General features: G+C 41.6%; 2 protein-coding genes across 2 annotated transcripts; both read right to left on the bottom strand.

The window, feature by feature from the left end:
* Nucleotides 1–292: 292 nt before the first annotated feature.
* Nucleotides 293–11,144, bottom strand: LOC309579486 (protein-glutamine gamma-glutamyltransferase 6-like; the record flags this gene model as incomplete). The annotated part of the gene is made up of 12 exons (XM_082292824.1): nucleotides 293–446; nucleotides 749–882; nucleotides 2,593–2,750; nucleotides 3,720–4,046; nucleotides 4,594–4,836; nucleotides 5,619–5,722; nucleotides 6,105–6,240; nucleotides 7,060–7,237; nucleotides 8,434–8,562; nucleotides 9,717–9,835; nucleotides 10,343–10,576; nucleotides 10,937–11,144. The coding sequence occupies 12 exons, from the start codon at nucleotides 11,142–11,144 to the stop codon at nucleotides 293–295; spliced, it is 2,124 nt and encodes a 707-aa protein (XP_082148950.1).
* A 5,226-nt stretch (nucleotides 11,145–16,370) lies between these two features.
* On the bottom strand, nucleotides 16,371–26,822 carry LOC309579569 (protein-glutamine gamma-glutamyltransferase 6-like; the record flags this gene model as incomplete). Its single annotated transcript, XM_082292974.1, has 12 exons — nucleotides 16,371–16,521; nucleotides 17,579–17,703; nucleotides 18,370–18,533; nucleotides 19,499–19,816; nucleotides 20,478–20,720; nucleotides 20,810–20,913; nucleotides 21,288–21,423; nucleotides 21,663–21,843; nucleotides 21,997–22,122; nucleotides 22,385–22,503; nucleotides 26,203–26,442; nucleotides 26,645–26,822. Coding segments are annotated over 12 exons (2,085 nt in total), but the record flags the coding sequence as incomplete, so codon positions are not given.
* Nucleotides 26,823–27,519: the final 697 nt, after the last annotated feature.

The raw sequence follows: 27,519 nt of genomic DNA, 5'->3' as shown, positions 1-27,519 counted from the left end.
ACAGGCTCTAATGCTGAAAACCATCACACTTGATCCTCTCCTTCAAGTTAAATTATATAATGATTTCTACTAGTAATTGTATGTGTGAAGGCCCATAAAACAGGCTAGGGAATGAGAAAGGTGACACTGTCTTTACAGTGCAGTGTGTAGTACCTTTTTATTAGTTTCCATTCCTATTATGTCACTTTATTTTGGCTGAGTAATCTGCATTTCTGTGCTTGCAGTCATAATAATGCATGAACACTGCTCCAGCCTCATAAACAGGCAAAACTGAACTGTTGTACAGGTTATATCACTGAGCAGGAGCCACATCAAGCATCACAAATCCCTTAATGTCTGAAAAGTGGGTGCAAACCAAGTCCACCTGAAGCTGCCTGGTGCCCCTTCTGTAGGGAATGATTTCAAATTGCACTGTTGAGGTCTCCATAGGGGCCATTCTTTCCACACTAAAAGAGAGAATGCATTTGTAAGTTAAAGCAGCTGAAAAATTCTTGCAATGTATTTTTCTGAGTACCCAAATTTAAGACTGCATGCCATCACTCCCTGAGCATTCTGTAACTCAAATCTTGGCAAAAGAGGTGCAAAAAACTCCATCTTCTGTATGGAGAGTACTGACATTGTGGCATTTGGTCCAAGGTTGGTGCAAATGAAAGTCATGAGGTTGACAGAATCTTTTTTAAAAAAACCCAATGGTACTCCAGATTTCCCACCAGAGTGGATGAGTTACCAGCCAGAACCATTTACGTACTGGATTCGGAGTTGCTCTTTGAGCAGGCCACTGCCTTCAGCTCTCAGCACACAGTCTGTCACCACGTCAGACAGAGGGTTGGTAAATGTGACCTCCACATTGACAGGCCTGTGTACTACAGCTGGACCAAGGACCTACAGAGAGAAAACATTCTGCTCAGCCACACCATTAGTCTCATGTCTTCCTAATGCTTTTCTCCTTTCATTCCCATTGCAAACCACTTACCCTTTTAGGATCACCTGGACAGGGAGGAGCCAGGAATTAGTTCACGTACATATTTTTGGGCAACAGAGTTCAGACTTGAATGAGGCATCCAGTGTGGCTAAGAATCAGCAAACTGCTGTAGAATCTACCATTTAGTCTCTTTCTTAACTAGGTCAGTTTGTGGTTTCAGGTATAACACAGTATATGATACTCATCAGAGTGAGAACAGCATGAGAATACAAGTACTAACTTGGCATATATGGCTAACTACTGGAGGCACCTTAAATTAGCTTTAACTAGGCTAAATGAAAGGTTTAGGACTGGAGAGCATGGGAGGTTGTGAGACAGAGGTGAATTGTGGTGTCTCAGGGAAAAGCATGCAAATTAGCAAATAAACATATTCATTACCTTATTTTGGCTGAGATAGTGTGGAACTGGTATATCTGGTACATCTTTGTAAATAATGTGATATTCGTTACTGTAATCGAGAGATCCATCAGCCCAATTGCATTTCTCTATTACTGTCTCCATGTTTATAGAGAAGTTTCAATCAACAGAAACATAAATGCTTCTTAAAACTTAATCACCGAATTGGAGTAATATAACCCAGGTGCCTGCCCTACATAAACTGACTCTGTTTTTTGCATAACACAGCACAGAGGCTTTTTACAAAGTCCCACTAGAACTTGGTATTCAGAAATTGCCAGACCTGCAAAAATCCACACTTTTTACTCCTCTGTGTGACCTTGCTTTTCTTGTATGCTACTGACAGAGTGGTTCGGGACAGCTAATCTAGTCTGGAGGCTCTGAGAGACTCTGCACATTACCATATTCCCTCTATGTTATTTACAGTAAGATAAGCAGATAGCATTTGATCCCATGTGCAATACAGCATTTAAATGTGCTGTCCAAAACCAGTTCAGCTCGTTTATGTGGATGTGATGGGCCATGCAAAGCCAGGACTGTCCCTGGACAAACAGAGTGCAAGATCTTTCCTCTAGACTAAGAACTGCTTTTTATTCATTGTAAACATTTGTCAAAAGTCAGTCAAAAGTAAAAAAAAAAGCCTTCAGTTCTAATTAATCACTTGGGAAGTGTTGCAGAAGGTGAAAAGTGACACTTATCCTGATACAGTTAAAGAACTTTCTTTGAATATTGGTAATAGAGAGACTTACAGCCTCAGGCATTATCAGCTGGTCAGTGAAGATGTCTTTGGTAAAATCAGTCTTCCTAAATAAACTGGAAGATATTGATCAGACTTTTCTAACAAAAGGGGAGGTCTAAATATGGATGAGATGTCTTTATCTGTCTGTATTATTCTGCCTGTCCCTCCTTAGGTAAACTTACCTTGTAGCTGTTGTAATACTGAGAACTTTATCAGTGCCACGTTAACAAGCACTGGCAAGAATATCCCAGCACAGCTATGGCGTGGAAAGATTTGCTTTTCTTTAGTGTAGTTCATTTCATTTCATTTGTTGTTGTCCATTTCGTTGGCCTATTACTACAGCAGCAAGATCCAATCACCCTCAGACATGATTTCACTTCCCATGCTCCTTCCCATGAGGAATAGACAGAGTAGGGATTCTAGTTGCTTCTTCTCAGCACATCTCTCAAGGGTCACAGAGGGGACTAGCTTTTACCTTTATGGTGAGGAAAGGATCCTGCAGTACAATATCCTTCTCAACTAGAAGCGAGGCTCCCTGTTTGATTTGGCACACAGCAGTCACTAGGATCTTCCTGTCATCCATCAGAGAGTTTTTGTACTGGGAATAGAGGATCTTGAAAGAAATCCCTTTCACTGGAATGGAAATGAAAACAAAATTTCCCTCTCTTCTTTTTTTCTGAGTACCAGCTATCTGTAAGATACCTGTGTTTTAAGGAGCAATGCTCCTATCACCCTGGGGCTGCACATTTGTGTGTGTTGACACCAACAGACAGGAATGATGCTTATGGTATTTACATAAAACACTAAATGATGAGGTACAGTTTGGTACCTGGACAGATCTGAGGATGGATATATGTGACAGTCCCTGCTGGTGTTTTTCTCATTTGTCTGAAGCTGGGCATTTACTGCTCCTTTCTTGCAGAGAGGGCAGAAGTGAGAAGGTTGGGTTGGTTTAAATGCCCTTGCAGATGCAGCTGTTCAGCCTGTGCCTTGCACAATCAGAGTCTCTGTGCCACTGAGGAAGGCAATGGAACTCAGCATACTGAGAAAAGGGTTCTTCCACTGGAACTGTGGAATGAGTTCTAACACATTACGTATTAGCTTGAGAGGGTAGTTCTATTCATCTGTGCTATGTCTCATTTTTCAGCACTGTCCCTGTAAAAGCAGGGCAGAGACCACTCTCTGCAGGGGGCACACCTCTTCCTGCAGTTGGTGGTTGCTGTTGTGCTTCTGTGAAAGTCATAGGCTTGTCTTTCCCCCTTTAGTCTTTGTGCTTTGCTTATGGACAGCTGGCAGCTCATTAATCTCCAGAGTATGTCTCTTAGTTGTTCTCTCTTAGCAAAATAGATCATGATGTAGTACCAGTAATGGCTGTGCTGGGTCAGACAAAAGGTCACCCTGCTCAGTCTCCTTTTTGCCAGTGCTCAAAAGCAAATGCCTAAGACAGGGCAAATATGTGTTTCTTTTCCCCTGAATAGCCTTGAACTCCGGCTGTTTGCAGGTCATACACTTCTTGAGCCATTCTTTATTTCCATGTGATCTGACCACAACCCAAAACTATGTCTTGTTCAGTAATAAAAGTTGTAATAAAATTAAAATTACCTTCTTCAGATCCAAGTTTAATAGACCTATGCAACTGCAAAATTTCTGCCTTGGGTTTTCTGGTGTAGAGAATGGCTGAAGCCTTAAGTTTAACCTTTATGGTCTGAAAATCTGAGATCAAGTTTCTGAGTGTCAAGGTAAGGAGGATGTCTTGGCCAATTACAGGAGATACATCAAGGAGCAGTTTCCCTGAGATACTGGGGGTTTGTGCAGGCTGTGCCCTTGAAGATCCTCTTCTGGGTCTTGGAATTTTGGTTCTTTTTCCAGGTCTTCTCACACCAAGCAGCTTCAGTGCTTTCTTGTATACCTGCCTTTCTTTCAAGGATCCTGCTTGGAAAGATAGAATGGTCAGAGGTCTCATGCATGTACTGGATATAGTGCAGTGGAGCCATGGTTGATCTCAGCAATTTAGGGAAGCAAGAAGTGCAAAGATACTCAAGAGGAGAAAGTGAGGTCTAACCTTAATGTGAATTTTGGCACAGAAGCAAATAAATGTATGTGGCCACGAAGGCTGGAAAGTAAAACCAGCCCATCAGCTCCAGGTGGCTGTTCATGGGCACCTCTGAGAAGCTGTGGGCAGTAGAAAGGTAATTCTTGGGAGAGCTCAGTTCTGTGTCAGCTGGGGCAGTTGCCATCTCCTCTGAAACTGAGAAGGGTGAATAACACCTTTTGCAGAAATTCTCCCCAAACAGCTCTCCAGAATGGCTGTTGTTTCAATTGAATCAATATCAGCACATAAGGAACTCTAAGAAAATTCACAATTACTTGGCTCTAGAAGAAGTAAAGAAATTGAGTCAGTGCTCAGTCCAACAGAGGCCTAAATTCTTTTCACACCTGATCATCAATGGCAAAACTATTGTAATAAGGAATTTACCTTCTGGATATTTGTAATTAGCAGTGACATCCACACGGGAGTTGGTGCCCACTGCTTTGGTGCTGATAAATTTTCCAATCTTCCTGGTATTAGAATGAATTCTCTCTTTTCTTTTCTTGCTATAGCGAATCCAAGTAACACAGTCAGCATTCACTGCTGCAAACACAAATGGGCTGTCGTAATCCAGGTCCACATCCCCTTCTTTAATGGCTCTGGTGGAGGCAGGACCACACTGATAGATGCCTGTATTAGACAGGGAGAAGTTGAACAACATAAATCCTCATGCTGACAGCAGGAGGGAGAGGCACTCACTGCAAAGACACATTTGGGAGAAGTAAAACAACATAAATCCTCATGCTGAGAGCAGGAGGGAGAGGCAGCCACTCCAAAGACATTTGGGTCAAGTGAACTGTTTTCGTGTCTGTATAAGATGGTAACAGCACGTCCAGAGATTCCACATGCACTTTCTATCAAAAGGTGGGGCTGCAGAGGAGGTTGTTAGGGAGAGCTAAAGCTTCTGATGATGTGTGCTGTGAGCAATGTTCTCACCCTCCAAAGGCTGCAGGGCTGCATGCAAAGCTGTCAGGTGAAAGGAGAGGAGAGGATGTGAGGGATGTGAGCCGAGTCAGAAGTACAGTCAGATTTGAGATGGGAATCAACAGTGCTGTGTGTGCATTGAGAAGAACCAGGGAACTAAATTTGTTAAACCTGGTGGTGGGGAATGGGACTGTGTGATGTTAGGACCTAAGACAAGCAAGGGTGAGATCAGTGAACTTAAGATGTGCTGGCTTTTGTGGAGGCAGAGAATTGAAATTCAAAAAGGAAGAATTGCTATGCTGGTCAGCAATCCAGAGGCTGACAGAAAAGCTCCCTACTGGAGATTGATGTGGGTATTGCTTTTCTTGTGCACCCAAATTAATGCTACATCTACAGGGAATATATAAAAGAGAATTGTCCTGAAATTTCCCTGGCAATCTTTAGGAGTAACATTATCTACAGGTTTTTTATATTTACAGCAGTGTTACCTTTGCTTTTTTCCTGGGGCGTTGCATCCAGAACCTGCCATCCATCATAAAAAGAGCCGAGATCTCTTCTAACAAACCAGCTTTCATTCCAGACATGGAAATTCCTGTAAAGGAGGTAGAATACTGAATATCTGATTCATACAATGCAAGAAATAATGTTAACTGTGTGAATTATAACTCCTCTGTGGAGAGAGCAGCTGGTGTACTCCTTACATTAGTACCTCTTTCCCCCTTTTTCCAGCTTTTTGTGTTATACCTCTGAGAAATGTTGGGATGTTATGAAAAAGAAATATTAGAAGGAAAATACTTCATTTCAGAGTCAATAATTCAATCCTGGACATTCCAGAACAAAAAGCCAAAGGTCTGGTGTGGAGTTTTATATCACTGGGAGTGTGAGGTTGGGTGGTTTTTCAGGAGCATGGTTCTAGATATTTTAATTAGTGGGGAATATAATGGAAGAAATATTAAAAATATATGTATATTTACCACACACTGTCTTCAGTCAAGTGCAGAGTGTTTCCAGACATGTCAATGTACTTATCAACACTCAGGTTTAGATTCTTGTCGTGGGCAGAGTTGAAGTTTGTAATAACACGAGTAGGTATTCCCAAGCATCTCAGTACTGCAATATAGAATACCATAAAAGTTCTGTAAACCTATTTTACAGTCATTTAGAAAGTGTTTTTCTTGGTCAAACAGTCTAGTGTATGTTTTCAGTGGTGAAACAAACCCTTAGAAATTTCCCTCCATATAGGATGTAAGTCACAGTCATTGTGCAAAATTCCTTAGAAGACACTTCCACTCACATGACATTCTGAGCTGTCATGTGCTTTTTAATAAGAGTTAGATTCACATATTTATTTTAACCTTTGATTTTTCATCCTGTTCTTTCTCCCATTTTCTCTCTGTTTGTTCCTCTGTTACTTGCTTCTTTTTCCTCTTGCTGAGATAGACCTCTCAATTTTCCTGTGTATTTTCCTCAGAGAGACTCTTGTGTCTCAGAGCAGCTCTGACTGGACACTGCTAGGATGAAATGTTTTTCCTGGCTTGCAGCTCCCTTTATGGGTCCTCAGAACTGTGACTTGCTCTTGTGTCACCAGCAGGTAAGACACAGTAGTAGAAGACTAGCACTGTGAGGAGACGGACTTAAAAGAGTGCTGGTTTTCTTTGTATCCTAGCTTTGAAACAGGAGACCTTCCTCTTTTCACCAGCCCAGCCTGGGAAACCCCTTTGGTTTTTGTTTGATTACTCACAGAGCTGGTGTGCATTATTACAACCTGTAAACTGAAGAGAGAGATTAACCCTTCATACATGGAGAACAGAGGTTCTTCACTCTCCCTGTCAAAGCTGAAACGGCTTCAACAGTATTGTCACAAAGTTCAGACTGTAGAACTGGTGGTGAGCTGCCTCGGTGGTGTGATTTCCATCCCTCCCTGTGTACCTGTGCACGTGACTCCTGCAAAGACCCAGCACTGGCCGTACCGGACTGGTCTGTACCTGGCCCGGTACCACTTCCGAAGGATGGTCACGCTCCCGCTCCATCGCAGGGGGTTTGTTCCTGAGCGGTACTTCCCACTCCACTTCCCTTCCACTACTCCTTTTTCATCATTGCTGTTAACCTGGAAGAGTCCTTCTCATGAGAGAATTAAAGCATTTACAGGAAAAGAGAAGGGAAATAGTTCAAAGTGACCCTGTGGGTACGACTGTTCTCATTGACTGGGTGGTGGGACAGAGTATTTGAATCTTAGAATTTTGCCTGCTCAAGGGTCACAACTGGATCAAACCCAGAGCAGACTGTAGAATCTGATGATTCAAAACTGCCTTGTTTTCAGTACAAGTGGTCCCAAAAGTACTGACTGACACCTGTTTACATTTTCTCTGTTTCATCTATTGATCTCATTCCTTGTATGTTATTACATTGTTGGACTGTGCATTCAGTGCTGCTTCACATTCTCAAGTGATTTATATGGAAGCCTCGAGAAACCCATCTTTTCTCTGAAAATGCCCAGATAGTACTTATAGCTTGCCCAAACTTGTTAGATGTGGTTGCATATATTTGTGCACATCCATTGTAGAGCCCTGTTTTAAGTGTCGTGTGTGGTGATACAGAAAGCAGTAAGTTCTTCTAAAATTTTTTTTCTTAAGTATTTGTACTTACAGTAATTTTGTACATCTGAGAAGAGTTGTTTATGTTGAATCTGAGAATGCCTAAATTGAGTGCTGTCTAAAAGACTGGAAGGTATCACAGCTATAAAGGAGGAATCTCAGCTAAGGAATGTGGTGAGGCATGTATTATTTATAAAATGGCAAACTTTTCAGCTGCTTAGTTGTGCCTTTATGTGTTTGTGAGGATGGGTGTGTGCTGAGAAGCTGTAACTATTTGTTGCAGGAGATGCATAAAAGCCTCACTGAACAAATATCCCTTAAGTGAAGAATGCTAAATTCAGACATTAAATGCAGCCGAAACAGCACTGGTTTTCCAAAATATTTCGTGCTTCTTTTGGTGTTTGAAAAACTTAGCAAGTGATTTCAGAATAGACAAAGGCTTTCCGAATTAGTGAAAAGATCTAATGGACTGAAAATCTGTTAGGAAAATACATCTGAGTTTCAATGTCCCTCAGAAGTTCTTGGAAACATTCCTTCAGTCATGAGCAAACTCTTGGGAAGAAGAATAAATATCCATTTAACCTATTTTGTAGCTATTTTTTGCTTGGCCACACCTATAAAACATTGAGGAATTCATACTCAGGCGTGAGTGTGCGCTGGGGTTTTGTTGGTAGGTGCATTTCCATCTGTAAGTGCTGGATCATTTTACCATGGCACTGATGACCCTGCTGACATAGACAGGGCTGTTCCGGTTGGAGACGTCCACAGCTGGGTCCTCGCGGTGGTTCAGGCTCCGATCCAGTATAGCCAGAGCGATGTCAAGGATGTCCTCTTCAAACTGGAATCAAAACAAGCAATATATCAGAGGCTAATTTCATAAGTAAACCCAAAGATAAGCTCCCCACCTATTTTCTTTCCCCTAGCATGATGGAAGATGCTGGGAATAGAGGCATTTTCTGTACTGTTAAAGAAAATTGGGCCAAGAAGAAAACATAACCATTAGGCTGCCAACAAGATGTCTGTGAGCACAGTGTGGGGCCGTGGCCAGTGGCATTCACAAGGACATTACATGGCCTGGTGGTACAGACAAGACCAGTGCAGGTCGGGCTCGGCAGGGGTCACACCCTCCCACATCCTGCCATGCCCCTTCAGGTACCCATCTGTTATGAAAGCTTTATTTTCGTGGGCTGCCTCCACCTCATATCAGGTGATCTGAACTGAAAGAAACCCACAAAAGTAATTATTGTGGATTAGTGTCACCAAGATGCTGCTTGGGCCCAGAGAATGCCCCAGTGCTTGGCTGGATGGATGTGGCCAGGTGAGGATGGCCCTTGACCTCTGAAAGGAACTCTGGCCTTGTTTCATTTATTAGTGTAAAAGCAGCCATAGGATCAGGAGGACCAATAGAAATGCTGTCTGCAAATGCTGGTGCAGTTGGGGGGCATGAAGTGGCCAGGAAAGGTTCTGGCTGGCCTGGGGAGTTGCAGGATGGCTGTGTGACTGGAGATGGGCTGACTGACTGTTTGCAGCAGTTACACTTGGAGGGCCAGCCAACCTGGTTTTCAAAAATTCCAACATGAGTTGTTTCAGTTGAGTACATTTGGGGTATCCTTTTACTGTCTGCTGCCCCATTACTGAACAGATTGCTTAAATATTTACATGTATTGGCTTTGCAATACCCAGTGGTTTTCTTTGCTCTCTACAAGGGTCAAAAAAACAAGTGCAGTTTTACCAGTTTGTGTAACAGGCAACAGAAATCTAAAATTATGCTTTGTTTGTTTAATTTCTGTATTAGCACATGCCAGACAGGGAAGATTATCTTGATGCTGCTGTCTGTAATGTATTGATAAGTGAGATACATATCTGCAAGAAAATCTGAAGTGAGCGAGGAATATTGAGCTCTTACACTATGAGATAATGGGGTTTTCCCCTCAGAGCCTATTTACCCACTGCTCTGATTCTGAAAGTTCTGGAAGAGGTGGTGCTGTTTACCTGTCCATAGTTCCAAGCTTCTTGTTGGATATCTTTCTCCAGTCCCTGAAATATGATTCCACTGTCATTCAGAACATACTCCTGCCGCTCCTTTTCATCAGCCATGTAGACATCATCATCTACAAGCAGAATGAGACATGATGGCTGGAGGGAAATGGTTTTGCTGTAACTGAAAATCTTAAACAGAGGGCAGTTCTAGGGAACAGGTGAGACTGCCCATGCATTCAGGCTTAGGACCCCCTGCTACACATCTGTAATCATTTAGAGAGCGAGTAAAATAGGCATGAAATTCCTTTCAGGGGAACTGACTGTGTTCCTGTCCCTTCACTAAGCTCAGTAAGTGTCTCCCTGGTGCATGTTACTTGTTTTACAACTGAATGCAAGAACCAGAGGAAAAAAATTCTAGGATGAATATTTGGACTATTTACTGCCTTTGTTTTCTTATCCTACAAGCAAGACTCTGGGTCTTTGATGCCTTGCAGCACTGAAGAAGGGACAAAAACTTGATCCTTGATGCTGAGCAACAAACCAGCTTTCTGTAGCTGTGATTGTCAAGTACAGACTTCACTGTGACACCCAGGCTGAGACAATGAGTTATTTGAAGGATGTGATATATCAGAGCATACCTGGACACCAGGGATTGAAGAGTAGCACAAACTGGCCCAGGACTTTGGAAGAGACCTTGTTCCCAGCCAGGACCTGGAGTTTGAGTTTGTATCGTCCAATGACAGCATCGGCTGGGCTGAGGATGGTGAAGTTCAGGCAGCGAGGCTCACTGGGCTCTTGGGTTGCACTCCAGCCACTGGCACCCTCCTCAGAAAGGGTAAATATGGCCTTGGTCTGCTGGGATGGAGATGGTCCTGCCAGAGAGAATGGATGAGCTGGGAATGGTGGTTTATGAGAGGTAGAGGTGAATTATGTTCAGGGACCAGAATGAAGATAATGTGAAGTATTGCAGGGATGTCCTTAGGAGCAGAGATACAGCCTTGGTTTTGGAATGAGGGTGGCTGCTGCCTTTCTTTTAATTATTACCCTGTCTCTTGCCTTAAGGTATAGCTCAAACCTTAAAATGGAGACTCCTAAGCCTAAAAGGACAATGAATCCTGAGTGAAACAGGACAAAGCTTAATGTTTCAAGAATGGGCCATGTAGACCTGTAAGGCACAAGTATTTTGGAGCTGGAGTAACCTGGATATGAGATGAGTGCCATGGGGAGATTACCTGTGCTTGCAATAAAGGTGAAGTTGTCCCAAGATTGCACTGTTGTTTTGAGGTTCAGAGAGATGCTGAAGGGCTGCCCTCTCCTCAAGATTACTTCCGTGCTGCTGTAATCAGAGGTGTGATGTGCAGCTTTATTTAGCTTGGATTGCCAGTTGACTTTTCCTATTTTTAGGGCTAGAAAGACACAAGACATGTTAATTAAAAACATTGTCCTTCAGACTTGCACACCTTTTCATTGTGTCTAATGTACTAATTTTATTATATTTATGTATAGCTACCATTATGTGCTATAGGAAAAAAGAAAAATCCATTGTTATTAAAAATTGAAAAAAAATCCAGGGAGTTAGATGAACAACTAAACTACCTTTTCTGTCAGTTTCTTTCAGAAAGAGAAAAAACATTCAAAAATTCAAAATTCAGAGAATTCATCTTTGAGTTAAACAAAAAATCAAAATCTTTTGTGTGTAGATAAGACTTTGTTAAAGTCTGAAGAGACTGTTCTGTTCCTCATGTTCCTGCTCTTTTTCTGTGGTGATATCTAGTTCCCATAGTGTTTTACAGATTTACAGAAAGAAGTATTAAAACTCTCATTAGGAAGTGCAAGGCTGATTGTGGAAACACTGCCTGACAGTGAAGGTTGGTATCTTTACTGTGGAACTTGCTTGTTATCTTCTCACATATCTTGTATCTCAATTAATTTACAGTCTTGTAGCTTGAAGCTGGGTGTTATTTCACACTCTGTTGGGAAAAGATTACAAGCAGAGGAGTGGCATATCTCGAGGCAGTGCTATGGGTTGCTCTATTGTATCATGATAGGTTGCCCAATCTGGAAGATGGGGCACTGAAGCTCAGATTACAAAAGCTTCAAGCTTTCTCTCTCCCTGATAAATTAAAAAATCCCCACAACAACAAACAAAAACAAACAAAAAAGCAGATTCCCCTATGAAAACAGCTGTTTGGAAAGTGCCCTTTCTGAGTATGATATTCCAGAGGAGTTTCAGTTGAAGAAAACTTGCTGCTCTGACTAGAGCTTGTTAACCTGTGCAGAATAATGGTGCTGTAAGCAACATTTCCATCATTTCACTGAACCAAGAAAGAGGCTCATATCTGAAAGATTCCATAGGATTCTACTATAATAATAGAGAAGGTGAGATTTGAGTTTTCTGCTGTGTTTGCAGCACGCAGTTACATTCTGTGAAGGCTTGATAAAGGTGTAATTGTACTCATTTTTCAGCTTTTTGGAAGAAATGTGCATTTCCAAGGCTGCAGTAAAGGCCTGGAGCAAGTGACTTTCCTCTAGTCTGTGTGCATAAGAGTGTGTGAGTGTTTTTATTTAAGGGTCTTGCTTCAGATGTGTCATCTGGAGACAAAAGTTCCACTGGCAGGAGCGTGGTGTTTGAGTCACATGATGTGAAATGCCTGGAAAGCGTGCCGCTTGCATCATCACTTCATTTTCCTGGCTTAAACATGTTTAATTGAAAGGGACCTATGGATAGCATCATTCCTAATATCAAGTCCTCTAATTTAAGAGTGACTTAGAAGGTGTTTCTGAAGGAAACTGACTTGGGGTCAGGGTTTGAAAAGGAGTCAGTTTGCCTTGCTGCACTTTATCCGTGTGTATCCTGAATGCCCAGGCTCTGTGGGCCAGGGAGCACCACATGTTGTGCAGGGCTGCAGGAAACTGAGAGGATTTTGCACATCTGCAAATAAAAATCTCATGGCATAGGGGATTTAATGGCAACCAAGCCATGGGCTTGGTATTAGTGACACTCTGATGTTAAAGGACCTAAACAGTGCTGCTAAAGACTGTCAGAGTAGAATGTCACAGGCAGACAGGATGTCCAACAGAGGTAGAGGGGAAGTGCGCAGAAGTAGGAAAGATAAAGAAAGCAGTGGCTAGCATTGGTTTGCTCTAACAATTTACTGCATTAATAGTTTGATTTGCCTTGCAAAGTTCATGGTTACACAAGCATTTCTAGAGAATATGTGCAGGAGATCAGAAAAAAAGTTCTGTATATGGGGCAAGAGTACAGTAAAGCTTGATGCCAGTCTTTTGTCCACATGAACCTCAAATTTATCCTTGTTTTGATCTTCACAGTTTTAATTTCAGTCTTATAATTTCTTTTTCTTCTTTCAGTGCCTGTTAGGAAAACTTATTTTCTAGAATTCTGTCAGTGTACAACTGGCCAAAACTTCTAAAAATTTGTTTGGGTGTCTGTCCTGTATTGGACAGACATTGGGAGCATGCTCAGAAGGAAAAGCCCAGTGGTCACTGCTGAAGATGCTGATCATGGTGCACACAGGGTTCTCTTTGCCCTTGACTGAAAGATGAAGCTGTAACAGGAAAACCTCTTTAGGCTAAACTGTAGATAGAGTCTGTGTGTGAGTATTCCATGGTATGTGTGTCTAACTTGAGAGCTTTACAGTCAGCATGACAGTGAGCACAGCGAGTGCCATCCCATGCAGACAAAGAGCACTCGGCTGGCAGAGCCCCTCTTGGGAGTCCAGAGGCCACCAAGTGACCTCTCTGAGGCCAGACTTCATTTGCTCTTAGAGCCTGGGATTTCCATGTAGCAGTTTGATGCCCCAGTCACTAGCCAACAGTGATTAGATGGCTGCAGAAGCACTGAACAGAGCAGTTAATTGATATGATAGAAAAATATTTTCTTACTCTGCTTTTCTGTGTTACTGGAAAAAAAAATGTTCAAGACCCATGATAATAAAAGAAAAAAGAAAATCAGTTTTAGTAGAGAAAACAATAAATACACTTAACCTAAAAAAGCAAAGCCTCCTGAGAGAGCAGCTAGATGTAATTTGTTTCCTCAGTAAATACTGCTCATCTGGATTGGAAGAGGGATGTCTGGAGCCATCAGGCTGGATGAACTTACCTGCCATAAGGATTCTTTCTTCTTTTCCACACTTGTGCGTAGCTCAGGTTATGGTTACAAAAGTGTGCAAGAACATTCTAAATCCTCTTCCACCAGCACCAGCAATGAAAGGCTCAGGACTGGACTTGGCTACAAGGGCTGGAGTTTATACAAGCTGGGTGTGACTTGTGGTTGGTAGTTACTGTTTTTGTAGTGATATCCTACGTGAGCATCCACTGATGATTGCTTTAATTGCACAATCTTGAATCCAATTATCCTTATGTAAAACTGGTGAATGACTGAGGAAAGATGGCAATCAGTATTCTGGTATTTTAGAGAGGAAAGCATCCCAAATTTGATCTAATGAAGGAAATATTAAGTAGGCAGAAGCAACTTAATTTTGGATGGTTTTGTTTGTGTCAGTTTAGGTTTTTGGGGACTGTATGTACAGAGGGCAAGTATAGACAAATACACCTATAGTACAGCACAGCTATGTGGGACATGGAGTGAGTGATCTAAGTCGATTTATAATAATTACTGTTACTGCCAGTAGCTTTTTTTCCCCACTTTTTCTTTTTCTTTTTTTTAAGACAGATCTGTCTGAAGATCTTCCACATAACTGCATATAATTCGTTCTGTCTTTGCCACAACATTGCTATAATGCTTCCTTCTCATTACCTGTTTCTCACATGATTACCTATAATCTGCATTTCTTCTGTAAGGAGCAACACGTCCTGGGGAGGGGGCATTGTTGTGCAGTCAGCTGTGATTGGGAACTTGTGTTAAGTAAAGAGAAGTGTTTAATGGCTGCCTCTGCTTCTAATAATTTTTCTTTGTAGTTTGGTGTTCATAATACATGCACGTATTTTAATACATGCACACAGTTTCTCAGTAGATGTTTTGCATGGCAAGGTTGGTTGGGCCCTGGAGGAAGCCACAGAGCTGCTCTTCTGGTGTGAGCCCTGCCCACTGTAATTACAGGCACTCTCTTCTCTGCTCCTGCAGCTCCCTCCTGCCCTCTCCTCCCTCATCGTGTGTCACAGCTTATCTAAAAACATGTCCTGCCAATTTGTCCTAAGAGTAGGTTGCAGACTGCTCTGGACTTCCAGTGGACTGTAATGAGGAGTGAGGTGTGTCAGGAAAAGGGATGATCTCTTATTTTGCTCACCTCTACCTTCTGCCTTGTGTCTTTTTTTCAGTTCTGTTTTCTGTTTTGTTTCCACTTTCATATCAAGATTGCCGGGAACCAGAAAGGCAAATTAATTGCCTGCAGTTTAAATATATGTATTTTTAAAAGGAATCTAAAGGGTTTTTTTAGGGTTTCTTATGTGTTTTTTTGCTGTAAAAATCTGTGATTATATCTGGACCCCTCAGGCTCTGAAATACTATCACCTGTCACACAAAAATGCCCATATCCATAACTCCTGACAGCTCTGTGGTTCAGAATTTTCAGCTTATTAATTCTGCTTTAAACTTTTCGTAAGTCACACAGCAAATATAAATGTTCAGGCTTGGCAGAGCTGTTTGCACACCACGATTGCCCCACATCCTGCTCTGAGGGTGACCTGGCAGCTCCTGTGCCTGGTCAGTCACTGTCACAGCAGTGCTGGAGCGGCTGCAGGAACAGGGAATCCTTACAGCTACTTGCAAGTGGGATTCAGGGGAGACCTGGTACCTGGAAATGTTGGGATTGGGAACCCACAAAAGGGGCTTCTGTCTGCAGACACTGACAGGTGTGGGGTCGGGGCTGCCCTGAGTGAGCCACACGGGGAAGGTTTGAAGGCAAACGTATTCCTTGTCTTCAGTGACCTTACAGTGGTGGGCAAAAAGAGCTACTCACCCTGTGTTGCTGGGCTGCCACACTATTGCAAAACTCTCCCTGTGCTTTGTGGTGCCTGGGACTCTGTCAAGCTGCATAAGAATTAAGTTGCTGTTTTGAATGTGTACATGTGTTCTCCACTCTGTGACAGGCCTGTGCCCACAGGCTACAGAAATACTGCCATGGACCCCAAGCATTACTATTCCCAGCCTTCCTAAACTTTTTTCCTCCCCATTCATGGAACTACAGGTGTCACAAAATACAGAAATTAGGTAAACAATGCAGGAAATGTTCCACTCTTCTAGGTTAGTGGCTTGTGAAATGAAGAAAAAAGAACTTTTCCTTAGTCTTGTGATTTCTTGTAATACTCCCATGGAATGTATAAATCATTACAAAACAATACAGTTGAGAATGATTTTTATTTATTGCTGACAATTAGAATGTGGTCGAAAAGAGATTGTATTAATGATGAGGAAAGAGTCAAAACTTGGAGCTTAACAGAATGAGATTTGAAAACAGTGAAACTATTTCTACAAAGAAGGGGCTTTGTTTTTTTCTTTAGTCAACGGGGGGAGGAGAAATACAATTAGAGACTAAATAATTAAGCACTATGAAAGCAGACTTGATTCTATTGCAATGTAAGAGGTCACCAATTTTTGTGCATATTTCCTTTCTGTCATCACTGTTCCTGTACAGAGGAGAGTATCTTGCTGTGTTTATGCTGAAATGGAAGGTTGATTCCATCACATTATGCAGGTGCTACGGCAATTGTTACAAATCCCTTAACATGTGAAAATTTGTCACAAGAGAAGTCTACTTGCAGCTGTAAGGGCCCAGCCCTCCGAGGTGTGAATTCAAAATAAATTTTTGATCTCTCCCTCGGTGCCAGTCGTGCCAAACTGAAAAACACAAGGACAGAAAAACAAAAAAAAAGAATGTAGTTCAGGCTTGCATTGTCTTTTTTGAGATTCCCAAGAAACAGAACTGCAGGATATCTAAAGCCCCAACAGTTATTTGAGATCCAGCCTTGGGTTCTGAGAATTACTTAGGGTTTGAGGCATTGTGTAGGCTAAGAAATGAGAAAGGACAGTACCACCTTCCTTTACTCTCAAATGGAGAGGTGCTATGTCACAGTTCCATCTTAGGGCTGGATGCAAATTTGGATAGTCAACACAAACTCACAATAGAAAAACTCTGATGTCAAAGGTCAGTGCTCTGTCCAATGCCTGCTTGGTTCATATCCCTTTTGGCAATAATGATTTTTCTAATGGCCATTGTGCTTTGGCTTGTATCTCCTTTTGGCCTAAATTGGCTTTGTCTTTTACTGGAATAATTTACTGGAATTTTGTGTTTATGGATTATTATGTCCAAATAGTTCCACAGCCAAAGCAAGTCAGGCTGTCTTACAATAAAAGACGCTTTTAGGAAATACAAACTAGTGCTCAAAACTGAGCTGATCCATAAAGCAGCAGAGTCCAGAGGAAAAGAGAAAAAATAACAGAAGATTTTGCTTTTATGTTTTGAAAAGGCATGATTTTCTCCTGCTTTAAAGGACAACAGAGCAACTTTTTGTTTGGGCTGAACCAAGGGGAGTGTCTGACTTGTTTGCTTTAGCCTAGTTATCTTTTTGTGGTGTCAGGGTATTGTATATGAAAATAGAAAGAGAAAGCCAAACTGTAGAATAAACTGCAGAGAGGCAAAATAATTTGACATGTGCATTTGCTTTCCCAGAAAAGAAGAATGTTAGCAGGTTTGAGTTGTTAAAGAAGTTCTATATGGAAAAAACACCACATGATTAAGAAATCGTATATATGTTTGGTGGCATTTTTGTTTTCAGAAATAGAAAATATAAAAAAGACAATTCAAGTGTGATTTTTTTCTTCTTTCTGTTTGAGAAGTTAGACATGCTGTTGGTCATGTTGGAAGCAGGGAGTAAATGCTGCAGCTTCTACTTACTTTATCTTGACCTGTTGGTTCATCAAAGTCACCAGCAGGACGCAGCGGCTCACAGGCTCCGGGAGGGGGTTGGCATAGGAGATCTCCAAAGACACAGCTTTGTTCACTACAACCCTCCGAGGGATCTGAAGGACAAAACACATTCCTGGTCATTCACTGGTTTACACTTTCCTGGAGTCAGAATTCTGTGGAACTGCAAGTGGCATTTAGCTGACAAACATTAGCTTTCCTAATGTTTGAAGCTGGATGTGGCTTAGCTAAATAGTGCTGTCAAGCTGTCTGCAGTATTTTGTGCATAATTTCAGTGAAATAGAGCCCTGGCTACACAGACATGTCCCATGAAACCTGTCTGATCTTTGGGTTGCTGAGTGGCTTTTTTCTTTTTTTGGCATATCATTGATTAGGATTAAAGTGCTAAAACAGTATGAACTGGCTCTAGCACTGGTTAGAGTTAAGGGTTTAAATCTGTATTTTGGCAAAGTTCTTTAAGGACAACACAAGCACTTGCCAATACTTGGAATGAAAACAAGTACTGTGGAACATAAGGCAGTGGCTTGTGACTGGGAAAAAAAGAAGGTAACAGAGCTGTTCTGAAAAGTGGGGCAGATTCAGGCCAAGGTTCAGGACTGGCCTCTCATGTCCTTGCTTTCTCAATTTAAGCAGGCAGAATTTTGGAACAACATCTGAAATGGCAGCCTAAAAGTAATGCATTTATCCCCAGATTCTCATCTTAGGATCTGAGCTCCAGATCTTTTAGTGCTGTTCAGAACATCAGGGAGAAAATTGTTCACCTTAATGATGATGTTTGTGTCCTCTAAAATGATTGTCTTCTCCACCAGCAGCCTCAGCCCGTGTGTGCGCATGACTTCGCACAAAGCAGTGACTTGGATCCTTTTGTCAGTAGTCAGATATCTTCCATAATGAGTATAAGGGATCTTTACCCGGATATGCTTCCCTGGAATTCAGACATATATTTAGGAACCATTATATTTTCAAAGAAAGCTACGGAAAAGAGTTATAGTGAGGGGTTTTATTAATTACTGAAGAGAAAAAATATGGCAGTGGAATTTGTTTATATTTCCTTCTTGTGAGATTGGTTGTGTATTTCCCTCTTCTGGTGATCCTTTTCTACTTTAACCCATTTGACCCTTACAGTTTTGAATAGAGGATTTTGGCCTGAAACTGAGGCAGTTTGCTCATCTGCATTTCATTGGATTCCTGACCCTTTGTATTTCTAATGATTAGAGGTATAACCATTTTAATCTATTCCGTCCTTATATCCTCTTTATTTTACCTCAGTCGAGAAGAAAGTTTGGGTCAAGTTTCACAGAGATCCTTTTCAAGTTACCTGGTCAGCTGCTCATTGTAGTCCTACAACTTTTCTGCTGTGTATGGGAAAAATGTTTATCTTTGTAGCCCCTGGGGATGAAAAAGATCTCTATAATAATTTCAATAGTCTTGACTCTTCAAAAGAGAGACAGAGTTTCACTGTAACGTTTAAACTTTTTCCTAGTTGATTTCTTTTCATGTGTTGCCTGTTGAGTGCCAGAAGGCACACATCAAATTTTCTTTAATTGTGAAGAGTAAGATGTGTTCCTGTGTAATAATCACCACACACACGCACATATATATATACATATAGAAACCATGACACATACACATATGTCTAGTGCTGCTTCTGGAGCTATAACATAAGTGTAGCCTTCTATGTAACATTTCATGAGACATCCAATTAATGCTTGAACTAGTAAAAGTTTTCAGAGGGAAAAAAATAATGGAAAATGTACTCATAAACCATGCTATGAAGAGGTGGAATGAGTAGATGCACTACAAAGCTGATATAGGTATGATACTGATGTTTCTTCCTTCATGAGGCTAGGAAGAGAGCTATATTGGCTCCTTAGGGACATTAAAAGTTACCTTGTTTAGGACCAAGCTCCACAGAAGTGGCTGCCTTCAGGATCTCTGCCACTGCTCTCCTTGTGTACAGGATGGTTGAGGCACTCATGTCCACCCTCACGCTCTTGCGGTCAGAGGAGAGGTTGCTGAGGACCAGGATTAGGTTAATGTCTTTGCCAAAAACTGGAGGTTCAGCCAGCTTGAATTTCCCAGCGATCCCAGGGTTTCTCATTGTCTCTGAAGGTCTTCCCTCGGGGGAGTCTGTGCGTCCTTCTGTGACACTTGTTCCAAGTATCTTAGCCAAGGCCTTTTTATAAACTCGTCTTTCCTCAGAAGAACCTGGTGGAAGCAGAGAACCAAGTAAAATTCTACTTTTGTTGCAAATGCACTTCCTCTGTGTAAAGGCTTTCAGACCAATACAGGGTAACAGCATCACTCAGAAATATGCAGTACTTAAAAGCTCCCCATATCTTCATTAAGCCTCCATTCAGATTTTTCACAAGGGATATACGGTTACGAGGTGAATAAATCACTAAAATGAAATATGATGCATTTGTATTTGTTTAGGACGTGAGATTTCTTTTTCTCTGGTCAGAACATGCAGTTGTGTGCTAAGTGCTACTCTGCTTATCTGACAACAGCCAGCCTCTGTATTAAATATGGTTGCACTAAAACACTGAGGAGTGAAACCCTGAGGATTTGTCTGCCTTGGGTAGTAAAATGTATTTTATAGCCCTGTTTTGTGTATGCATTAAATTTTACACTTCTGTGTAAGGGACTGAAGTATATTTTGTATTTTCCCTTAATAAGGAAGCTACTAAATACACAAACCAGAAATATAACACGCACTGTATTAAGAAAGTAGTCTGAGAACACTGGCAGAAATATCTTCTGAAGGCGGGGGAGAGATGCTCAAACAAAGCAGGTTACCCATTCTAGCTTCCCAGCACCAAGGATTCAGTAGGCAGTAATAGGAGATAATTTGTGATAATTCCTTTACCTTCTGGATATTTGTAGTTAGCAGTGACATCCACACGGCCATTGCTGCCCACAGCTTTGGTGCTGATGGACCTGCCAATGATTTCAGTATCACAATAAACTCTTTTCTTAGTTCCATCATTGTATACAATCCATCTGTTGCAGTCAGCGTTCACCTCTGAGTACACAAACAAGGTGTCGTAATCCAGGTCTACTTCACCTTCTTTGATGGCTAGAACAGATGCAGGGCCACACTGAAAAATTCCTAAAATGTGAAAAAAAAAGGTTACACTTTATTAGTTGTGCTCAGTTTGGAGAAGGACTCTAAGTCAGGCTGAGAGCTTATGCTGTTACCTCTGCTCTGTTCTTGTGGAGTTGCATCTAAAACCTGCCACCCACTGTATGATCTTCCCAGGTCTGGGCGAATGAACCAGCTTTCATTCCAGACATGATAATCCCTGGAGACAAAGAACAATGTCTAAAAAGCACAGTAATACAGAGTCATGCAAACTTCCAATTGGAGAAGTGTAGTGAATTTTTAACAAATTTTTCTAAACTCCAAACTGAGACACAAACTGTCAAGTTACAGTACCTCTTTCAAAGGACAGATTTACTGCCTGCTTTTGAGGTATGGACCTCAGGGCAGGGAGGGAGAACATCATGAAGTATGTTGTTTGGTTGGTTTTTTCCCAAATGGATGTCTGCAGTATTAATTTAGATGGTTGTATTACATTTTGCCCACTCAGTTGCTTTTGTACTACTAGTGTTCATGTTTTTAAGTCTCCTAAATCCTCTCTACTGTTGTTGGTGAGATGGAAGAAATTATATTTACCATGTGGAATCCTTGCTGATATTAAGACTCCTTCCAGAGCTGTCATAGTACTTGTCAATACTCAGGTTTCTATCCACGTCATGGGCAGAGTTAAAATTTGAAACCAAACGAGTTGGAATCCCCAAGCACCTCAAAACTGAAATATATTTTATAAAAAAAAACAAACGAGCAAGAAATGCAACAGAACCCACACAGCCTTAGTTCAATGATTACAATTATCTGAGAAACAAAGTGTCTAAATATTTTGTGATTCTTCAGCATTAGTGGTCTTCACAGCACTGTTCCTCTTGTAGAAATTATTCCTTTGTGGTTTTGATAAAACCGGAGGTCACGGATGCCTCCATTTCACCCCAGTCCCGTGTTCTTACAGCTTACCTGTACACATCACACCTGCAAAAACCCAGCACTGGCCATACTGAACAGGCCTGTAGTTGTCCTGACGCCATTTCTTGAGGATCACCACGCTGCCATCCCATCTGGATGGGTTCTCATGTGAGTGGAAACTTCCTTGCCACTTTCCCAGGAGAACTCCATTGTCGTTATCATTTCCATTGATCTAAAAAGGAGCCAATGGACAGAATGCACGAAATTAATTGTGTGTAATGCACTATATCTAGTTTATTATATTGCTTAGGATGCAGGTGGCTGAGCCTCAGTGGTGCTTTCTGCTTTCTCATGTGGGATTTGGGTTAAGTTGTCCATTTCTTACCATAGAACTGATTACTCGGCCCACATATTTAGGATCTCCTCTTCGTGACACATCCATGGCTGGGTCCTGACGATAGTACAGGCTCAGATCAAGCATGGTGAGGCAGATGTTTAGAAGATCTTGAAACTGTGATCAGACAAGATAATTTTTTAAGAAAATGGATGGTTTCACAAACAGAATTAAAGGATTTTCTACTGCAGTTCCTCCTTTCTGAGATATTCCAGCACAGAGGTGATAGGGACAGTGGGGCACACTGTTAGACACACTGTGAGCAAGCCACAAGTAAGGCTACCCAGATTTGTGCAGTTGTTCTATTAACAGCAAATAATGATAAGAGAAATGCTATTGGAGGCAGAATGAGAGTCCAGATGAATTCCTTGTGACTTACCTGTCCATAATACCACCCTCTTGCTTCAATGTACCTTGCATTGCCCACAAAAATTATTCCATTTTCATTTAGAACATATTCTTGTCTCTCATTTTCATTGGACATGTAGACATCATCACCTGAAAACCAAGTTGGGCAGGCTTAAAGCTGAGAATACCAGCAACGTTTCAGAAACATTTTTGTCTTCATTTAGCAAGGAGAAAACTTCTATTTGCAAAATAGAATTGTTACAGCTCCATGAACAGGTACAGTTCAGTGATAATGTCTGTTATTGTATATGGCCAGGGGAGGTGTGGGGGGATGAAAGAAGGATCCATATTATATTACTTAACTTTTTTCCCCTACTTTTAGGATATCCTTGTGCATTATCTAAATGTCCCCTATCTGCACATTGTGTTTTTGTGAGGAAGGTGGAGAAAAATCCAGGCTAGCTCACCACATTTTTCTGTCTTCTCAGGGTAGTTAGAAGTGGAACAGATATTTGAAAAGAGCCACACAGATGGCATTTTTCTCTCTTTCCCAGATGTATTTGCCTTGTTTTAAGATTCCTAAATGAAGACTTTTGTTTGACTGATCCAAAGTTCTATCAGGAATGTTACTGGGATAACCTGCTCAGCCATTCACTTGGATTTCATTGTTCCTCATTGTTTTTCCAAGTTTATGGCACAGTTTGTAGCTGCTATGAAAGCATTGGTTCCCACAGAGGTTTAGGTTGGTCACTCTTTAGATAGCAATATCTGCTTAGCTTTGCTTTTAATTCCATAATGTTTAAAAATATTTTCTGAAAGGTTCAGGATTTCAGGAAATACATACAAAAAGATCAGTTTTTCTATTTTATTGAATCAACTTCTTTACCTTCCTATAGGAACTTCCCATCCTTCCCTTCCTGCAAATAAAAAGATTGCAATTTATTTTTAAAATTGTATAATGTGATAAAAATCTATTTTTGTGGTTGTTGTCCACACTTTTTAAAAATAATATCATTGTTGATTCCTGAGGTTTTGGGGTAGCATGGACATGGAGACCTGTGTGCAGTTTCAGGGGCTGCACTTCGAGGTGTGGGCCAGTTGGAAAGAGTGGGAGGAGCACTGAGAATGCTCAGCATTCCTGAAAATCTGAAGTATGAATTAACTCAGAATTATTTTAGGTAGGAAAAAAATGGGGGTGAGGAATGAGGCAAGCATTGTAATCAATTCCAGAAATTCTTGTGAAGAGAATGGGGCAGGGGGAAATAAAATCTGTTCTTGGTGTCTGTCATGTGTAGGATGAGGAATTATATGCTACAGTCAAAGCAGGAAAGATTTGGTTAGTTAATAGGATAAAGTTCTAATAGAATGGCTTGTGTTTAATTGGAGGGAATTGCCAGGGGAGGTACTGGAGCTTCCCTAATGGCTGGTCATTAAGAAGGAATTCAAGACCTGTCAGGAATGACCTAAGTGCTGAACTGAACCTGCCTTAGAGCCCTGGTGTGGGACTAGATGACTTTTCTAAGATTCTTCTAGCCCTGTGAGTTTATTATTCGGAGCAATCTAAATGTCCTTGTATAATCAGCTGAAGAACATTTCTTTTTTTCTAAGGTTTATGTACTCTCAATAAACCTTTATAGCTTGCTAAACTAGAACTTTTTTTTTTTGGTCCAAAAGGTTTTTCATGTGTTAATTTATCCTAGTAACCCTTCACTGAACATGTTTTAATTCTTGTCATCCCATCCAAAGGCATTAACATTTAAATCTGACTAACTGTTTTCTCTTATACAGCTTAAGATTGCATTTTCTTTTTTCAGGGCCATTTCACATTGGTTCTTGTTCTTTGATTAACAAGGGCTTTTGCATTCCTCATGATTTCCAGATGATAAGTCTGTCACTGAAATCATTGTTATTTCTCCCTAGAGGTATGGTCTTCTATTTCCTATTGCTATATCTTATTTCTTCTCACCTTCTCCAGTCTCTAAGGTCAGCCAGTTATTTCTGTGTGTTGTCCCAGCCCATCTGTTCATGGACAATGCTGTTTAATGTCAGCATGTCAAAGTCAGTGATGAACTATTTGACCTGAGTGTTTTTTCAGATGACCCTTAAGGATCCACTCTCTAGTAGCTTTTCTCCAATCCAGTGCTTTTCCTTTCTCTAGTCCTGACTGTTTTCTTATAAGTAGTTCTTTTCTGTTATTACAGTTGATGAATTAATTTCTGTATTCCCCAGCTTAAAGCCTAACCTCCCACCTGGAACCCTATCTACAGACCAGATTTGCCATTTATCCTTTGCCCAGAAAATAAATTTCCTATTTCCCTTCTGCTATGACACTTACAGTAGTGGGAACATACCCTCAAACTGAATCTGTTCCTGTTTTTCAGGATCAGGGAGCTATTCCAACTCTGCAGAACTTATTCAGCAGTATCCTCCATTCAGCATTAAGGATACTCCCTTTTATCTGTCAGTAGTCATTGCATCATCTGGTAAATCTGGAGGACTCTTCCACAAAATCATTAGTTTAAAATTGTAATGGGCACAGCTTAGTTTTTCTCAGTTTTCATCTGAGAAGAGTTTGGTCTCTTGGGTACCATTGCTATGCTGGTGTTCCAGTTCAGGAGCTGTCAAATATTGCTGTCCCTCCAGTGTGGTTTCCCTCAATTACAAGTTACACACAAATTATTTTTCAGGGGCTTCTGGGGAGGTTTTCCCCCTCGGGACTGTCTATGCAGAGATGGTCTGAGTTTCCTGAACATATTTGTATAATTATTTCTGCCTTCCAGGACTTGCTGGGCTAATTAGCAGCTTTTTTCATCTTGGCTATTGACGTATTCCTTAGTGGCTCTTGACTAACATATGGTCAAGGGAAAAAGTAGTGGATGAGTGTGGCTACTTTTCTCATAAAAGTTGTTTACTCACTGGGATGGCTTAGAGTTCTCTTCGCTCTAGAGTGTCATGTTTTCAGGCCAACCCAGGTTTCTAGACTATTGCAAAGTTGCAAAATATGAGGTTAGAAATTTGCAGACTCAGGATGTTGCAGAAGAAATGCAGAAATGAAAACATGGAGCAACAACAGATGTCCGTTTTCAGCCCAAAATGAAAATCATGGGAATTGGACAGGAGCCAGCAGTGTGTGCTTGTAGCCCAGAAGGCCAACCACATCCTGGGCTGCATCACCAGAGGGGTGGGCAGCAGGTTGAGGGAGGGGATTCTCCCCCTCTATTGTGCCTTTATGAGACACCACCTGGAACACTGCATCCAGTTCTGGGGCTCTCAGCACAAGAAAGGTGTGGACCTGTTAGAGGCTCCAGAGGATGCCACAGGGATACTCCGAGGTCTGGAGCCCTCTGCTCTGGAGACTGGCTGGGAGAGCTGGGGATATTCTGCCTGGAGAAGAGAAGGCTCCAGGGAGACCTCATTGAGGCTTTCCAGTACTTAAAAGGGGCTTATAAAAAGAAGGGAGAGCAACTCTTTACATGTACTGAGAGTGACAGGACAAGGGGGAACTGTTATAACCTGAGAAAGGAGAGATTAGCTGTTAGGAAGAAGTTCTTTACCAGAGGGCAGTGATGCACTGGAACGGTTTGCCCAGAGAAGCCCTTGTCTACAGAAAAAGTGATCTGCTTGTTTCTGAAGAGTCTATGATATAACCCCATAGCACATTTTGTTAGGGTAAAAAGGAGGTGGGGTGGTGGCAGCAGCTTTTTAGTGTAATGAAACCAGATCTCTGAGCACACAGCTGAGATTGCAGCAGCTGGTGACCCAAAGAGAGACAGCTTGAGGGAGCAGCTCTGTGCAGGCAGGAAAGCAACAAGGTCAGTTGTGTTCGACAGCAAAGGCATTGGCACCTACCTGGGCACCAAGGGTTGAAGAGTAACACAAACTGGCCCAGGTATCTGGAGAAGATCTTGTTCCCTGAGGTGACCCGGAGGGTGAGGTTGTATCGCCCGATGACAGCGTTGGCTGGGCTGGTTATTGTAAAGTTCATGGATCCAGAATCGCTGGGTCCTTGGGCAGCACTCCAGCCACTGCCCCCTCCCTCAGAGAGGTTAAATGCAGCCCTTGTGCGATGAGATTCCGAGGGGGATGGCCCTGCCAGAAAGAAGGAGTCACTGGTTTCCATTCCAGAGTGTGGTTTCAACATTAACCTCACACTTGAAACTGAGCATTCTGGGGTGTGGGAAGCACTAAAAGTACATGCAGAAAAATTGCCTCCCTAAATAGAATAAGGAGACAAATGCAAGGAATAAAGATTATAATTCTCTGATGATGGATTAAGCTATGGGAATGTTACCTATTTCAGTGACAAATCCTAGGCTCTCCCCATTCTGCCTTGGTCTGTTGAAGTACAGGGTGATGTTGAAGGCTTGTCCTCGCCTCACAGTCAGCTCAGTGTTCGCATATCTGTTGGTGTGGTGGTTGGCTGCATTCACTGATGGCTGCCAGCTGATGTGTGTTGGGGTCAGATCTGTAAAACACCAGAGAAGTCACAAAGAAGCAACTGGCATGAGGTCATTTGCTGTTTAGTGGCATGATGAGGTTACTAAGAGCAATTACCTCTTGTGGGAGGAAGTACAACTAAAAAGCAGATGCCCCACTAAATTAAGTCTATTGGTTGGTAATAGAAATCTTTCCTTGGTTTTTGCTAAAGAGCCCTCTTACAGAGTACTTACATACTCCTATACAGTGCTGGATGCTGTTTTACCACTGGACTTAAAAAAAAATTTACAGGGGCAAATTGGTGTCATTTCATAATCAGCACCAAATAAAGTGGCCTGTAGCCCCTCTACATTTTAAACATACATATTTTTAGGATCACAGGAATGGCAATTAGGACATCTTACTTTTCCTGCTTAGATTTTGATGCCATTTGGCCTAGATGCAAGGAAAAATGCATAGTGAGAGATCATCTGTCTTATATGGGTGAACAAGAGGTATTTGAGGACATGCTGAAGCTTTTGACAAATCAATCTGTCTGTCTGGATCTAGCTCTGTTCAAGGTGACAACTGGACCACTGGCATTCCTGTTCTAGTAGGCAGTAACTTCATGTCACAGAAGAATTCTGACCTGCAGTGTGCTTGGAGTTCTCTCATACTGTGTCCTCCTGCACATTTGCTGTTATTATGGGCTGTGGTTTAAACCCCATAAAGTGGTTCCTGACACCTCAA

Source organism: Coloeus monedula (genome assembly GCF_965178545.1).
Source record: "Coloeus monedula genome assembly, chromosome: 17".
In the NCBI taxonomy this organism is placed as follows: Eukaryota; Metazoa; Chordata; class Aves; order Passeriformes; family Corvidae; genus Coloeus; species Coloeus monedula.
Note: the sequence above shows the minus strand (reverse complement) of the source record. Positions and strands in the feature narration are given on the sequence as shown.